General features: G+C 45.2%; 1 protein-coding gene across 3 annotated transcripts in view; it reads left to right on the top strand.

The window, feature by feature from the left end:
- The first annotated feature begins 1,822 nt into the window (after positions 1–1,822).
- LOC135992771 (death-associated protein kinase 2-like) overlaps positions 1,823–13,078 on the top strand; it is a 42,688-nt gene continuing 31,432 nt past the window's right edge. The window contains exons 1-2 of one of the 3 annotated variants that reach the window (XM_065642162.1): positions 1,823–1,972; positions 7,967–8,064. In XM_065642162.1, coding sequence (XP_065498234.1) covers positions 7,988–8,064 — 77 coding nt within the window. In that variant the 5' untranslated portion in view covers positions 1,823–1,972; positions 7,967–7,987. Of the gene's footprint in view, positions 1,973–2,136; positions 2,195–7,966; positions 8,065–9,081; positions 9,175–13,078 lie in introns of those variants that run through there. The other 2 variants (XM_065642163.1, XM_065642164.1) reach the window with 2 other exon arrangements.

Below are 13,078 nucleotides of genomic sequence, written 5' to 3'. Positions count from 1 at the left end.
CATGTAAGAGTAATTTTTTATTTATGCAGAACCTGTATTTCGGCTTGCAAACCCTGCGGGCATGGCATGGGGGGTGAGATTCAATGTACCCTTGCTCTTCTTGGAGACCTTGCAGGGCTGGCCAGCAGATATTAAATTCAAATAGGGGTTTTTCAGTGCTGGGGGGAACTTGTCCTGATTTGAAAAAGCGCTTGTGCCCTCTCAGGGCAAACCATGCTGTTTAGTCCCCTTCTTTGCAGCTAGGAGGAGGAAACAGAAGAGGTGGCCTTCCTCATGTGCCTTTTCCTCTGGGAATTTTGGAGGAGGATTGCGGTGACTTTCATGTGATCGTGTCACACTAAAGGTGAGGAATAAAATATCTTTATTTTTTTTTTCATTTTCTTTTTAAAAAATATTTTCTTAAAATATATTTATTTTCTTTATTCAGAAGCCTTTCGAAGGCTTCTGAATTCTTCCAGTACCCTTTGAAACCTTTACTATTGCTCCCCTTTCCTGTCCTCCCTATCAGATGCAGCCACTTTCCGTGTGGAATTGGGAGAGCAGGGTGGAACTCCCCAGGCAGGTGAGCAGGGACACAGGTCAGTCCTCTTGGCTTGCAACAAATCTAAAGCCAAGTTTCTGTGATAATAAAAAGCATTGCCTTTAGGCACTTGCCTAGTATAAAAATATTTTAAAATTTATCTATCTTTGCAACTTATCGCAGTGGAAACAGGCTGCCTATTTATGTATGATAATTTGCCATAGCTTTGCGTTATCTTAACCACATAGGGAATTGGAAGTGAAGGCGGCCTGGCATTTATATTTGATTTCGAAGGTGTGAACAATACCACATCATTCCTCATTAATAAAGGTTGGATATTAACTTGCCCAGAAGAAACTTAGGGAGACCACACAATATTTATTGCAATTACTGTCTGCTGCCCACAGGCAACACATTCATATCAAGATTGTGGTGCTGAAGCCCGGTCAGGCAGCCATTGCCTCCGTCCATGTGGCCTTCATGAAACTTTATTCCCATTGCAGAGTAACTCGGCTTGTCCGCTGATGAAAGGCAGCTAAACTGTGAGCAAACAGGTGAGGACAGAGCTTGTTTTAGAGGTGTGGGGCCTTTTGACTTCTGGAATAAATAATGAGTTTGTATCACTGTGTAGGACTGCTGCTGAAAACTGCGACAACGTCAGCCCTTTACTAAACTTTGGACCAGTTGCTACCCAGCAGGAGAGGCCGATGCCTGGCAAGCGACCCACGCGGGTTCACGGGTGATGCCCAGGTGAGCCCCCGCTCCCGTCTGGCTGCAGAAGCAGCCGCACTGAGCCGCATTTGCTTCCCGGGTGCTCGCCAGGGGCAGCCGGTGCTCATCCCTCTGTCCCGTGAGCGAGTCCAGAGCGTGCAGGCACAGACCCGGACACGACGGCAGGGTGAAGTGTGGATTTTTGTGTAGTCCCCCCATTTCTTTTCTGTGCAGCGGGGTAGGACCAGCCGGGGCGGGGGCGGCTCAGCCCCGCGGGGTCCGGCCGCCTTCACAGGGGCTGAAACGCGAGTTCGCGCCCGCGGGGGTCGGGACGCACCAGCACCCGCGCCGGGAAATGGGTTTATTTCAGGTTTTCTTTCCGGAGCAGGGGGCGCCGGTCCGGCCCTGCGCCCGGGTCCCCGCCACCCGTGCCCCGCGGGCTCCGGGCGGGGGGGACCCCCCGTCACGGCCCGACCCCCCGCACGGGGCCGCCCTGCGCGCCGCGGTCCGCCAGGGGGCGCGGCGGTGCCCCGCGGCGGGGCGCGAGGCGCGGCGGCCCCTCCCTCCGCCCGCCCGTCCCTCAGGCGCAGCGGCGGGCGGCGCAGCCCCGGCGGCTCCTCCAGCGGCGGCCGGGCCGCCCCCTCAGCCTCCTCCCGGCACACGCGGTGAGGGCGGCCCGGCAGGGACCCTGCGCGCCGAGGCAGCCCCGGAGGGAGCCCCGCGGACGGGCCGTGCCCGGCGGTAAGTGGGAGCTGCTCCCCTCAGCCGGCGGCGTCCGAATCCTCCGCGGGGCCGGGGGCTCCTCCGCTCGGGGTCGGCCTCCTCTCCCCGTTTTTCCCTCCGTCCGTTCCCCCCCACACCCCGTGCCGGCTTCTGAGGTGTTTTCACGATGTTCCCGCTCTGCCGGAGCTCAGAGGCTGGAGTGCCGGGGCGGCGGAGCCCCGCTGGCCCAGCCGGCTGCGGGTGAGCCCCGGGGTGCTCTCGGTCTGGTGGCTGTGCTGCGGCTCTGTCAGCGGCTCGGGTGGTGGTTTAGACTCGGTCATCCCGCTCACACAGCGTCTTTAATGATGTTTCCGCCTCAGAGTGTACGTGCCAGCTGTCCCACAGCCGTCAGCCAGGGGAAAAGGGGCTCCCCAGAGCACCTCGGCGAGCAGCCGTCAGTTATCCCTGAGCGGGTCCCACAGGGGCTGGGGAGTGCGGTAGTTTCAGAAATACGCCATTCGCTGTTACAGACCAAAGCCGTCAGGGACAGTCGGTCCTGGGTTCGCACCTCAGCTCACGTCGCTCAGCAAATGCTGTGCGACTTTGTGTTGATCCCTAAGCTCCTTCCTGACTCTTCCCTCAAACAGCTTCACTTGGGATCTGGTAGGTTCCTCAACACCTGCATTTTTGGGCTGGGGGTCCCGAGTGATGCAGCACAGTGGGGGCTGGTTTGGCCAGGCCTGCTTCTTTTTAGAGGACAATCAAGAACGAAGATGTGAATAAGAGCCTGCAAATGTGTGGCAATTGCTGCTGCTTTGGCTGGTCAGTCACCTGATGCAAAAAGACTAGAACTGGCATGCTCACCTGCCTGACACGTGGGGGAAAACCGCAACTCCGCGCCTCTCTAGAGGTGTCTGTTTTGAAACACTGGTAGGTTTCAGACTTCCCTGTGTCCTTATCTGCTTGTGCAAGAAATGTAGTTTGCATGGGCTAGATCTCACTTGACTCTGGAGCAGCAATGTTTAATCCTCGAAGGCGCCACAGGGCCGGGCTCTGCGATGCCCTGCCAGCGCGGCTGGCACTGCGGGATCCCCTGCACCCTGCCTGGCCAGGCGTTCGCACCCCGCTCAGCGCTCCAGCACGCCAGGGCTCGGGGATCAGTTACGGCAGCAGCCCTGGCAGCTCGCTGTCTGCTGGGGAGCTGGAATTAGCTGCAGAGCTAACGTGTTCGGTACGTGTGCTTCAAGTGCAGGCTTGGAATTGAAGCCTTTGGCTGTTCACCGCACATGTAAATCTTGCAGAGTAAGTGTGGGAGGTCAGAAAGGGGATCCCTTGGGAGACAGTAGCAGGAACAGTGATTCTGTAATGGGACTGAAGTGCTTGGATGATGGGTGTGTTTTGTGTCCTTTGTAATAGCTCCTTCAGATTTCTGACAAAAATTTTTAGGCTACTGGTTTTTTTCTGGCATGAAAATAGGTGAAAATAAGGATTTGATGAAATTAATCTAACTTTTAACTGTGCTCTGATTACATTTATTTGAAAGCAGAGGGTAAAAATTACCTGTGTGTTGTGTTTTTCGTGTGTTTTTTTTTTCTGTTGGGATTGCTCGGTCTTTTCTAGTACAAAAAAAAAGAAGAGAAACAAAATTCAGTGGGAATGAGAAGGGTGAAAGAGGAAAACACTTTAATGCTTATAAAACCTGCTTAGTTTTAGCATAAGGCACCAAAACTAAAGGACAATATCGCTTGAATTTGTTTGGTGGGGTGGTGTAGTGTTTTGTTGTTGTTTTGTGTGTGTGGTGGTTTTGGTTTTTGTTTGGTTGGTTTTTTTAATTACTGATTTAAACCAGCCCGGTTTTGATTCTAAAGTGTTTTGGTCATTTTTCAGTATTTAAAAAACAGCTTATAAGGGAATTGTTACTTCGTTCTGTTCTAGTGTGTGGTTTGGATTTTCCTTTAGTATAACTTGTTTTGTAATACAAAAACATGCCACAGGGGATGCTTCTGAGGTTGGTAAAGGATTTAGTGATTCAGCTCATGTCAAGTGTACTTGAGGAAGTAAGATTATTCAGCTGTTACCTCAGTCACTTGAAACTGGTTTCCTTAGGGTGTAATTTACCCTAAGGAAAAAAATGCAAGGCTGGTGACAAGCCAAGTGATCTGACAGTTTTGTCCTCACCTCTATTTTCTATAATCTTGCTCTCATTCAGCAGTGGGTGGACATTTATCAAGGATTTGACATGCGTAGACTAGTCATTGTTTATCAAATAATTTGGTGATGACAGGCTAATAACTTAGCTGTGCAGGGAAACCTTTCTTAAAAGAGCAAAATAGAACTTACTTTCTTCTGCTCCTCATAAGGTGGATTCTGTCACCCTCTTCAAAGAGTGGATTTCTTTAGATTAATTTTCTTTACACACAGCACAAGCTGCACTAAAAAGACACTTCTGTACTGGAATAAGAATATCTGCATCCTGGGTTTGTACTGATATAAAATATGTGTTTAAATTGATTCCATAGATCACAATGGGAAAGTGTGATTTCTTAGGGTAAATAAGAGCCGATTTTATGGTATGACAGAATTTAGGAACATGAAGAGATTAGTGGTGACGTATTTCTAGTGCCTGAAACTGGAGTCTCGGAGGTCTGTATTTTATTTTCTGGTTTTGCTACAGCTTTGTTGCATGTCTGTTGGAAAATCATTTGCATAGGATTAACATTACTTTTCCACCTTGTGATGTTTGGGATGTGTAGAGGGGAGTTGGATACAGGAGTAAACGGTGAAGTATCATATGCTTATACTGTACATATGCTATACTGTGGACTGTCATTATGAAAACGCGTAAGTAATGTGAATGCTGAGTAGAAGCTGCCCCTGTATTGAAATGCTCCCTGCTAGGAAACCTGGAGCAAGGGGAGGGATACAGACAGTTGATGAACGACCATCTCTAATTCAGTCTGCTTTCACTGACCAGCATAAGGAAATCACCATCTGACTGGCGAAAAAAATGAAGGCTCTCATTCCTCCTTTGATATATTAATACTTGTGCTCTGTATTTGCAAACAGAGTCCAACAAAACCATTGTAGTTTAAATCTTTGAATGTGAAGTCACCTTAATTTCCTAAGATGAGTATATAACATCTGGGGAGGGTTATGTTTATGCTCGTGAATGGCATTTTTATTTTGGATGAATTTTAAGTGTGTGAAGGCTATCTTTTATTATCTTATCCCCCTTATGTTGTGTATTTGCTAATGACAATCGTCTTGCATCATCAAGCGTGTGATCTATTTTGGGCTTCTGTGACTGCTGGGTGAGAGCCAGTGTGAGATCTCTTTAGAAGTAATGGGTGCAAGGCTTTATAAGATAGCATGAAGCGATAGACATGGCAAACACCAGCACATCAGAGGTACGACTGCAGGGTCTGAACACTTGGGAACAGCTTTGTGTTCAGTCTTCAAAAACAAGGCTCTAGGCTGACTTGGATGCTTGAATGGTTCCGTGGTGTTGAGGGTAAACTTGCTGATTTACCCTTGGCAGAACAAGGGTAGAAGTTAAACATCAGCAAAAGGGATGAGAATTTTCTGGTTATTTTTGAGATAATATTGCATGGATTCTATGCATCTGCAGAAGTAAGTGTGCTCTTTGGAGGGTGCTGAAAATGAGTGAACTTGTCAATCAAACAAAGGGGCTGCGTTCCCAGAGGCATCTTGGGTGGGTTCCCTATTCTCAAAGCAATGTTTTCAACTTGATCTTCTGAATGACAAACCCTCTCACTGTATGAGAACAATGGGTTTCCTTTAGGTGTGTTTGCATTGATGTTATTTATAGCCACGTACCTTGGATTCTGATGAAGGGAGGAGTCAGCTTGAGGGATTTACAGTCTTTGGGCAAGTCTCAGCAGTATCTCTTAATACGTGGGCATTTTCCCATGCGTGACTTTCACATGTGATCAGAACTTAATCTTGCAATTCAAGGATGAGTGAAAGGTTTGGAGTTTTCAGCAACGCTTGGCTTTGTCCTTTGTTTGCGTTTTCTGAAGTCCGTGGGCATTGAACTAGATTTTGCACCAACACTTCAGAAAATCCTGCTCTGAACAATTGCAAGCAATGTTATATAGGCTTAGTATGGAGCCAATAGCTCAGAGATGTCCTCATTCTCGTAAGTGCTGTTAAGGCATTTATTGACTGTATTTCAAGCTCTGAGCAATGCTGGTCAATGAGCTTTCTCTGAGATTATGAAAGGTTGCTTGAGGAATACAATAATTTGCTTACGAAGCAGAATTGGAGTTGTTCATTGTCATTGAGAGGAAAAAGAAACATGTTTTTTCCCAGGCATGAGAATGGCTTTGGGAAGGGAATCAATGAGCGAAGTAGCAGAACAGGTCACCTGGCTTCATCATGAAAAACTCTGAAAATACAGGCAAAGTAAGCATCAGCCAGAAAACGTCTGAGAAAGTATAGGGATGGAAAGTGGAAGTGAAGGGGAAAAAAAAAAAAAAAAAAGAACACAGAATAATGCATGTGCCCTGTACCTTCTCCCGCATCTTGGAGGACAGAGCACAGAGGAGAACCCGCTGTAGGCTGCGTGTGGGCCGTTAGAAGCTCCCCACCTAATGAGGATGTTTTGACAAGTCGTAGACTTTTGCAGTGTATTTGCTACTTATGAGATACACTTTTGTTAAAGAAAAATCTTTAAAAATATGTGAATTTCGACTTGGCTGGAGCCCTGCAATTGCTCTTTGATACTTTGTCCTATTTTATAAGTCTGCTGATTTATCAAAATAGCTGGATCTTCTTGCAACATTGAGTAGAGCTTATTTCTAGAGGATCAAAACAAAACTTTGTTTACTTGTCAAATATGCTTTGCACTGTGCCACAGTGAGATGCCAAAGACTGCTATTTAAAAACAGGCAGGAGCTGTATAGAAATACAGAACCTGGAAGTCCCCAGTGCATCTGAAGCAAGCAGCATCTGGATTCACAGGGAAATATGCATTGCATTGAAGCGTACAGATGTGCTGCTGAAGCTTAGAGGTGTGTGACAATAACAGCATGGCTCAATGCAGTTAGATTTTTATTGTGATGGTAGAGGCCTTACAGCTACTTTCTGTGTTCTGATCTAAATAGTGGATATTGTTTGGGCCATGGGGATAATGTTAGTGTTTATCTACACAGGAAACACCAAACATGTTGTAAACTGGTCAGCTAGTTTTTGTGTTAAAATCCATTCTGTTAACATAGTGTATGTTGTTGTGTAGGAGCATCCCAAGGAATAACGTGATCTCTGATCTTCTCTTCCCAAAGCAGCACAGCATAATGCACTCTCAGATCCTCAAATGCAGCAGTGCGAGGCTTGTCTTTCCAGACCTCACAGAGCTGATCATCTTAGAGGGTTGCGTTCAGGAAACAAATTTCACAGTTACACAAAGTAATGCATGCAACAAATGCTGCTCGTGTTTTTCTCGTTTGAAACATCTAGTGTATGATGAAAGATGTTGTGCTGAAAGCCCTGCAGACGGATTCACAACGCCTTTTTGCAGCAGTGGGTCACATTGCCATTTGCTGTCCTGCCTGTGTGCTTCAGAAACGCTGCCTGACATAAGGAGAAGGAAGCTCTGGCTTGTGGTCTCCTTGGTTTGTGGTCTGCCTGCTGGCACTTTGATGAAGAAGCCTGTAATGCCAATTCTCACACTAGTTCTATTTGGTGTAGTGTGGATGTTAGTCAAATTATTAATTAGTTGCTTTACTTCTATCACATTTATGTTTCAAGGTGTGTTCTGTGCTTCTGATTAAATATGTGCTCAGGTGTGTCAGTGAGAGCCAAGAAACTTCTTTGATTGTAGGCACTCACCTCTTTCCAGATTTGGACCCTCACTTTTTGGCTGAGACTGCTATATTAATTCTTTTGATCAATGGTAACTTTGGCCATGAATGAGCTGCAATGCATCGAAAGTGGCCATATGAGAAATATGTTTTACTGATTCTTTGCCTGTTGGAAGATTGTAATGAATGTCGTTCTTCTTTAATATTGCAGTTGCATTATCTTTGTGCATCAATGAGAAGTCCAAATATGGCTTTGTTCAAGCAACAGAAGGTGGAGGACGTGTATGAAATCGGGGAAGAGCTAGGAAGGTAAGTTTGTACTGATGACACCACACTGTTGTAAAAGCTGACACAGGGGGATATTTCCTACGTCTTGAAACAATGACTGTGCATGATAGCCCAACTCAATTGTAATATACAACAACAGAAACACATCCCTTTACAAAAACTGCACTTTGGATATTTTTTTAAAAGTGTGCTAACTATTTTTCCTATTTCTTATCTTGCAACTATGACAACGGAAGGTATGTTTACTTTGTCTTTTGTAGATAGGTGTCATCTGTGTCTGTGCTTTAGGCTGAGTTCTCCTGTCCATTCTCTGACCCAGCTGTGAAACAGGAACCCATGGTGCCGTCGTCATAGACGCAGCGCATTAATTTGGCTTGTTGTTTTGAACAGTGCTGACAGAACTGTTATTTTCAACTGGCTTGGAGCACTGACAAATTGCGTTCTTATCTGTCCGCAAAACACTATGTATGTATTCCTGAAAAGACTTACTGGTCAAAATTTCATCTGGACCTGTTAATACCTATATATAGTTTTAATTTATAAAGGCTTATCGGCAGGTATTAATTATAGATGGAGTTAATGGGCTATTACCACACTTAACCATAAGCACCTGCTTAAACACTGTGCTGGGTTTGTGAGCTGGGTGACACAGGGCTCCCCCAATCACTTAGCAACACACAGTGCTCTGGCTGAGGATAGCTAGTTTCCATTCTGGGTCCAGCCCTCTAGTGATTTTCTTTTTAATATGCAAATAGCTAAATTAGGGCTATACACATGTTGGCTTCTTTCCAAACATCTGGCAGTTGGTTTTGATAGATGATTCTGTGTGTGCAATTACCCCTTTTTCAAGAGCCAATAATTTAGTTACATTAAAACACTTCAGTTGAAGCTGTTTCCTTGACAAATCTTATTTTTTACTCCCAGATAGTTCATCTTTAGAGGTGTTGAGAAGATTTCTTTTAAGGGGGGATCCTTTGGGAGGGGTTGGATTTTTGGAGGTTTTTCATTTAGTTTTTTCTTCATGCCCTCCCCCCTCAGGAAGGCCTCAACTATTAAATATTCTGCAACTGCTTACTTTTGAGTACTGACTGGTCCTGAGAACATCAGCCTGAAAGTGACAATCTGATAACAGTGAGTAATAAAGAAGTTCAGTGTGTGTATGCAGGGTGTAAAAGGTTTGCTTCTTTTAACCTAGGAGGCCCTAGTATGTGCTGTAACAAACTGCTAAAACGAGAAACTGGAAACATATGTTAGCATATGTTTACTTCGGTTTGTGAATTAGATTTGGAAATCCAGTGTCTTTTGAGATGATGAACCTCAGTCTTCTCTTCAAGCTGATAGTTACTAGACCTTTTGCACGGAGAAGTGTAGTTGAAACAGCATGGTAAAGGCTGGTGCTTGCTGTTGGAATCTGCCTGAGAGGCCTCGGGCTGGTAAAGGCTCGTGTGGTCCCAGCAGTTCTCCCTCCACTCCTGGCCACGTGCCATAGAAACGTGGCTGGTCCCAGCGTTACGCTGTGGAGCTGGCACCTGCTACGTGTTGGGTGATAGGCTGGGTTTAGAGGAGGCTACACTCAGACATGGAATCTGAAATTGTCGCCTTTTATAATGGGTGTATTCTCTGCAAGACCTTTCCTAGATAAGCCAGAAGAAGGAGTAGGTGTATACGTGAGCAGGTGCCATCCTCTCATGACAAAGGGTTATTCACTACAAAACCGTGTTCTAGTTCCCAGTGTTTTATGTGTAATACTTCTCCTAGATGAGAAATCCAAGTCTGAGATCTGCAGGCAAAAATGTTCCCTGAAAGATCTGAAGGAAGTAGGCAAATTGTAACAAGCAAGCCTCTGCTGCTTGTTAGAATTTTTCAAGGAAAACCCTGTAATTATAAATTGTGAGAAGAGGGCAGCAAGCTTGGAATTAGTTCCCTTACTCTGCATTCAAGCTGTACGCTTTACAGGTACCCATATAATGTCACACTGTCTTTATCAGCGTATTTTCACTTTCAGATTTGGTGAGGAGCTCTGCAGACCTCTTGTTTCAACTGTGTGTGATACATGGAGTGTCACTGGATTACCATGCCTCTATAATCTCTGAGCAGTAACTACTGATGAGGGCTGGTGACAAATGATATCTTTCTTTCTTAGAAGACAAATAACACACTAGACAGGTTGTGGTGACTGAAACGCAAGAATCTTTTCCAATGCTGACTGATGCCCTTAGAACTTGTAGATGTCTTTTATTAGTTCAGTATGTTTGCAACAAGCTGTTAGTTGCTGACAGGTACAGACAGGTAAAAGGATTAATTTACTGTCATGCTGGTAACAGAAGTCACTTACAAAACAAAGGTTTTGAAAAAAAAGTCTGTGAAGAGTCTATCCTGTTTGTGATTTCTCGAGACTAAAAGTAGTCATTAATAAAGGCCTAATGCTTGTTCTAGCTCACATTCAATCAGAAGTTAAAATACAGGATCTTGCTGGAAGAGCCAGCACCTGTTTATCTGAAAGTCTTTGCACAGCACTTAAGAGAGGAGGCTCCTATTATATACTGCAAACGCTCCTTCGCAAGGCTTAGATATACCTGGTCTGGTGATGAAATTAGACCCTTCCTGTCGCTGTGCAGCGTTGAAGGGACCTGCAGCACAGGCTCTGCAGATCCAGCTGTATAAAACCCCGCAAACAGCACATCTGTAGACTCAACCAGATCATTCTCAGAATCACTGCTGAGCTAGAAGCAACTCAAAGGATGCTGGAAATGCATTTGTCTCCTGTGCCAAGGCAATGAGGTGAGAGAACACTCTTTGCAGAAAGGGGGAGCAGGTTTTCCATAGCCACAGCTGTGTGCTGTCACTAGCTGCCTGGCTTCCACTTCCCGCAGGCTTTCAAATATTAATCTCAGGTTTACATTTCTGTTGCTCAGCTTCTCCAAAGGGTGCATGCAGGGAACAAAAAGTCAGGCGTGTGCCATTAGGGAAAAGAAGTTGCCGATGGGCTTGTTCGTTCTAGCAGCTGCGCTTGGGAAGCTTAGCGTGGCCTATGCTGAAATGAGTGCAATACTTTATTACCATATATAGATATTTAAAGTTACTTCCTGCAAGAAAATATCAGTCCATTTTAAGTGTGAAGTCTGTGAGGACTGAGGTTCTCTAGCAATAGCTGCAAGGGAGCCTAAAAAGAGGAGGAACCTCTAGAGTGAATTTAGCAAATGTCAACATTTTAAAATAAAAAAGAACCCTTTCGAGATATATTGTAGGGCTTGTTGCGAGAACATTGAAATACTTTTTTCTTTTTCAAAATTTATGATAAGAGAAGGAGTTTAGAAAACTTAGCCAAAGATGAATATGTTATAGGGGTATTTATTTTAAAAGTCCTCAGTTACACTAGTTAGTCTGGAAGTCTAGGAGAAACTAGAAAGCAATGCGATATAAAGTAATCAATGCCTGCAGAGGTATTAGGAGATTCTATTTTCTTTGCCCTTCCCCAGAGGTTGTATGATTTGGAAGTACTTTATACAGTCCTCCCAGGCATTTAATGCTACCAGTCTTTGAAGGCATCAGGCTTTCTGGCAGATTCAGTTTCTTTCTGTGTCTGAGTTGTTGATCAAAAATGGATGCTTCAAAAAAACATTTTCCATAGAGCGTTTTCAAAATATATCCCTCCTCAAATATGAGTTAATAGTGCTAAGTGCCACTTCCTGTTCAAGTAATGGCAAACTACATCCTTTACCATTGATTTTAATAAACTTCCTAAGAAACCTAGTAACAATTTTGCCTGTTCTGAGGAGGATCCTGATGTCAGCCACTTGCAGGAATGTTTGTAGCAGTTCACTCTAACATCATGCCAAAGCAATGGGAACGCTTCTTGAAAAATGTGAGGAAGCAAAGGCTAACTTGACTTGGGAATATGCAACAGGTCAAATAACTGCTGGTTCTTGTGGCAAGAGAGATGGCAGCAAGTGACAACCAAGAATGGAAACTCAATCGAGGCCAAAGGAGGCCAGGAGAAGGAAGAGCTGGCCGGGTGAGCTAGTGGTAGAGTTCCCAGGAAAGTGGCAGCAGTAAAGCTCCCTGGAGAGCCTTTCAGCAAAATGTTTCAGGGCTTCCTGTGATCTGCATGGGTAGTTCTGTCTAGTTGGACAAAAGGAGTTCTTGTACAAACCTGCAAGGGCCTTTTCCAGTTGTACCAGCAAACTCTGGCAGTGGTGGTAGGTGCACACAGAGTGCTAGAATTTCAAAGATGTGCAGTGTCATTTATAAAAGGTTGTACCATGGAGTCATTAGTCTGTCACCCAAATGTGTTGCCAGCCAGGCTTGTAGAGAGCTGTTGACGTTTGTGCCTTCTGGCCAGTGTCACCGTTACATGTCAAGTCAGGGCTGAGGGAAGGAAGCGTCCCAGATCCTGTCTGGAAGCGTTTTGTGACAGTGCCCATTGAGAAAGCGTGTTCCTGCTGGGTGTTGTGAGGATGGCCCTGCAGTCCTCAGACAGCATCCTGCTCACCACAGCTCAGCTCTGCAGCATACAAGGACTTAGGTCAGACTTAACGGAGACAAACCTTGAAGTGATGTATCTGGGTAAGGAAGTCTTCCCCTTATGACTGTCCTTTCACTGCAGGGAAGGGGCTCTGCCTGCCTCCCCAGTGTGTGCCAGCCTGACCACCTCCCATTCCAGTTTCTTGCCCGTCTCAGTAACTGGGAACTATGCTCATCTCTAGATGAGTACTGAGATGACTGTTTTCAGTGGAGTCCTATACATAAAGAGTTCCTAGAAGCCCAAGTTAATGCGTGGTTTATGCAAAAGGTGAGCTAAATATGAGTGGATTTGGGTTAGACTGTGGAAATTAATTTTACAGCAAGGCTGTGACATTTTTCTGCATGTTAGGATGGTTTGTGTTTCACTTTGCAGAATTTTCTGCTGTATGTGCTTAAATATTGCTACCTAGCTGTTTCCTCATGTTTCTTTTTTTTTTAATAGTTACACTGGGTTTATTACCTAATCTTCTGCATTTTATTCTCTGCAGAAATGTTGAGGACTGAGTGTCCA

Source organism: Caloenas nicobarica, chromosome 10 (assembly GCF_036013445.1).
Source record: "Caloenas nicobarica isolate bCalNic1 chromosome 10, bCalNic1.hap1, whole genome shotgun sequence".
Classification (NCBI taxonomy): domain Eukaryota; kingdom Metazoa; phylum Chordata; class Aves; order Columbiformes; family Columbidae; genus Caloenas; species Caloenas nicobarica.
The sequence above is the reverse complement of the archived record's forward strand: the minus strand, read 5'-3'. Positions and strand labels throughout refer to the sequence as shown.